The following is a 3,791-nucleotide window of genomic DNA, read 5'->3' as shown; positions in this document are numbered from 1 at the left end:
AGTACTGCTTTACTACTAATGTGAGTGCTTTACCTAAAAATTACTTTTGCTAGTGCATGTTGACTTGCTCCAGGAAACTCCATGTCCCTTAGAAAGTTTTTAGATACATTCTGAGGTGATTCTCTGACCTTACCTTCATGGTCTTGATAAAGTAATTCTCTACCTTTTAGTAATTTCCTGTTTTGAGATCATCATCTCAGCTACATAACCTCACTTTACTACGATGAATCGTCAGAAACCAGTGCCCTGTAAATAAGACATGGATGTTGCCACTCTGGGAAGTGTATCCATCATCCTCAAGTTTAGGCATTCTAGAAGAGGACTTCCTGGGACCACACAAGCGGGCTCTTGCCACAGCATATTTTCAGAAGGAGGTTCTAGCAGTTTCAGTGGACTCTGTTTTTCTGGCCTTCGCTGTATGGCACCACTTCTCAGTTCTACCCCGAAGGTGCTCCACGTGATCTGCTTAAATAGATTCTGTAGGGCTTATTAGTCAAACTCAAGTACCATCCAAAAATTGTGGGGGTGGGAAAAGCAGCCCGTAATCAGTGCTTTTAAGGAGTCCAGTTCTTGTAATCTTACAGGCATGTTTGGAGACTAACTGGGGTGTATCACTTTGGTTAAAACAAATGAATTTCAATGAATATAGCTTTAGACCAAACCTCTCTTTTTAGGGAGGTGAATCTGAGGAAAGGAACGAGGGATGATGCCATCAGGAGAAAATGGTTATAGTGATTTCCTGTGTGTCATAGCTCTCTTTTAAGCTGCAGGCTTGTAGCAGATTTGCAGGAGCATTTGTGGTGATACTTGATCCTGGAAAAAAAAAAATTAAATATCAAAAGCTCCATGTAAAAGGAGCAGCATCTGCTCTAATCTCTGATTGCCATCCAGATTGTGTATCAAATAACGACACCTCTTCTCAAATTTCCCAGAACACCACTTTGGTTAAAACAGGGTGGTTTTCCCAGTAGGTTTTTGGGTCATTTGTAGCTATTTGCGTTACACAATGCCATGTTCTATCTATAAGTACGTAGTATCTGACTTCTGCTCTTGTAAACATTACCAGCGCTTCCTCAGCCTCGAACTCCCTGTGTTGTCGTTCAGCTTTTGAGTTAGACATGTCTTTGACTTGGGCAGCTATGAAAAACAACATGAGGAGCTTTTCTGTAGTTATGTGCCAGAGTGATGCGAGCAAGTATTTTGGAGAAGACTGGTGGGGGTTTTTCTTATCCTGGTAAATCATCACTCATAATTAAAAGTATAATAAACTTAATATTTTCTGAGGAAGATGAAAGTGAGGTGTACTAAGTATCATTAATAATCAGCTTCCAAGCTCTGCTAAATTAGAAGGAAACTATTTTATTAATTTTTTTTTTTTTTAGTTTGAATTAGTCTATTAAATGTTTCTTTACCTGATGGTTTTCTTCCAAAGGGATCACCCAGGACATCTACTCCATTTGGTACAGCGCATGGCAGAGAGAAAAGAGTGTCTAATGATGTGGAAAACTATTACAGACCTTCAATGCTTGAGGACCCATGGGCTGGCCTAGAGCCAGTTTCTGTTACAGACATAAACCAGCAATACAGCAGTGAGCAAACCACATACACTGGTAAAAAAGGGAGGTATTTCAGCTAACATTTTTAAAAGGCCAAATAACGCCATCTTGTCAGGAAAAAACTTTGGGACAAAATCTTTACACTTACACAAGATGAACAATAATCAAGACCTTAGATAATGGTTTTATTTGATCACGTCTGCCCTTTTATCCTACTTTTTTTTTATTGCATTGGATGCTTTTATGTAGGAAAAGGAATGGTAGGAAAACTTACATTTCTGGCAACGTGGAAGTGCCTACCAGCTTTGAAGAACAAAGTGTTCTTTAATCACCAGCGACTGATTTGTGACTGTTAAAACAGGTTTCCATATATTTACCTCTTCCATGGCAGATTGTTAGCCTTTTATTGTAAACTCCTTTAGGAAATGGTATTTTTTTATGTTTCAACATTTTTAGAATGAAGTAACTTGGAAATAAAATCAAGTTTTGTAAATCCTTGTTTTGTAATGTATGCAGATTATTTTAGGAGTTTTGTTAAGGTGTACACGTTAACACAAATAGTAGTAGTGAAATTAGGTGACTTCTGTAAATGTGCTTGTATGCTGTAGTTAACCTCTGGCTTTGTGCACAGTATTTTTTGTTAATTGCAGTGTAACATGAAGTTGAAACGTGACTTTTAGCCATCTCAGGAAGCAAATGTATTGTCTTTGGAAAGTTTAATTTGTTGAACTAGCTTGTGAGTCGTAAACATAATTCTGTAATCATTTGCTTTTGTATTAAAAAAATCTTATTTGGAACAAAATTAGACTTTTTTGGATTATAGAAACAAGTCTGTTCAGTGGCAGATTAAGTCTAGGAGCACAGAAAACATCTAGGATAAATGAAAAGCAAATATACTTTCTGGATCCACCTGCTAGACTAGCATAGAGTGCATGACAGTTTGTTACACAGGTGACATTAGCACATAGCATAGCATCTCTTTTTTTCGTTATTTTTTTAAATTGTTTTTTATTTTTACCTATGGCAGGTGTCTTTGCCTAGAGAAGTCTTGTTTTGTGTGCGTGCATGCTCTATTTTTATACTGAAGAGGAAAACAGTGAGGTTTTTTTTAGAGCTCATCTATATGTGGAAGATCCATTCTTAAATCCAGTAGAGAATATTGTAATCTAGAATAAATTATTAATAGTTCCAGCTGGAGGCACACGCTTAACGTGCCATGTTAAGGCTGCAGGAGATGCCTGTGTTTTTGCTGAACTTACTGTTACTTGTTTGTTGATCTTGGCTTTTAAGCAAGAGGCAGAGGGTGAAAACCTTGTTGAAAATAAATAAAAGCATTAGTTCAGTTTTCAAAACGTCTCTTTTGGCTTAAGCTTCTTACATACTTAATACAGAAAACACATATTTGTAGTCCTGCAGCATGGTCAGGTAGAAAAGCAGAGGGAGTCGCATCAGAACTGCTCTTAGTAACTTTTCTTTTGCTGAGGTACAGTGCAGCCCTGTATCTCCTTCACCATCAAATGTCTTGGGTTAACACCACCTTCAGGAACAGCTTCCAGCTGGAAGGGGGCTGAACGTTTTGAAATGTGCTAGCAGAGTCTTTTGCACTTTTGAGACCATAATCTGAAGTTTGTCACTTGTGTCTTTCCCCAACTGACCCTTTCGTTTTAGTGTTCTATCCAAAACGGCTGTTCAGAGAACTGAGAGCGTAATGCCTGCTTGATGTCAAGAATGGTTAAATCTTCATCCCAGAATCAAAACCGTGTCTTAAATGGCAGCTCCCAGTATCGTTAGCTGTAAAATGTACCAGCAAAGCTGAGGTGACTTGATAGTCTTTAGAATTTATAAATCAATTAATGTCATTGTGAAAAGTGAAGTATCAAGTTTTCTTTCAGGTTGGGTTTGTTGGGGTTTTTTTGCCAGGTGCTGTAAGGCACACAAGAAGTGTTACTGGGTGCTTAACGGAGTCAAGCACTGCTTGACTTTGTTACTGCTTCCTTTGTCATCCAGTGCAGTTTACTTTTTGCAATGTTTGGTGATCCAAGGGAAACAGATATGAGTTCATTTAAGAGACTAAAGCTGTGACGTGTTCCCAGTTAGACACGAGAAGAAACTGGGTTTGGAAAGGAACAGGATTCATGACAGAAGAGAGACTGTTAGAGTGGGACAGCTTGTACAGTAGCCAATATCAGCCACCCTTGCACATTGCAAAGATGGGATTTTCCACTTGGCTTTGCA

At 38.4% G+C, this 3,791-nt stretch overlaps 1 protein-coding gene across 1 annotated transcript; it reads left to right on the top strand.

Annotated features, from left to right (window-relative positions):
• Positions 1–263: 263 nt before the first annotated feature.
• MPLKIP (M-phase specific PLK1 interacting protein) lies at positions 264–2,049 on the top strand. The gene is made up of 2 exons (XM_010142186.1): positions 264–416; positions 1,433–2,049. The coding sequence occupies exons 1-2, from the start codon at positions 264–266 to the stop codon at positions 1,634–1,636; spliced, it is 357 nt and encodes a 118-aa protein (XP_010140488.1). The 3' UTR covers positions 1,637–2,049.
• Positions 2,050–3,791: the final 1,742 nt, after the last annotated feature.

This window comes from Buceros rhinoceros, unplaced genomic scaffold (genome assembly GCF_000710305.1).
Source record: "Buceros rhinoceros silvestris isolate BGI_N320 unplaced genomic scaffold, ASM71030v1 scaffold43608, whole genome shotgun sequence".
NCBI classification, from domain to species: Eukaryota; Metazoa; Chordata; class Aves; order Bucerotiformes; family Bucerotidae; genus Buceros; species Buceros rhinoceros.
Note: the sequence above shows the minus strand (reverse complement) of the source record. Positions and strands in the feature narration are given on the sequence as shown.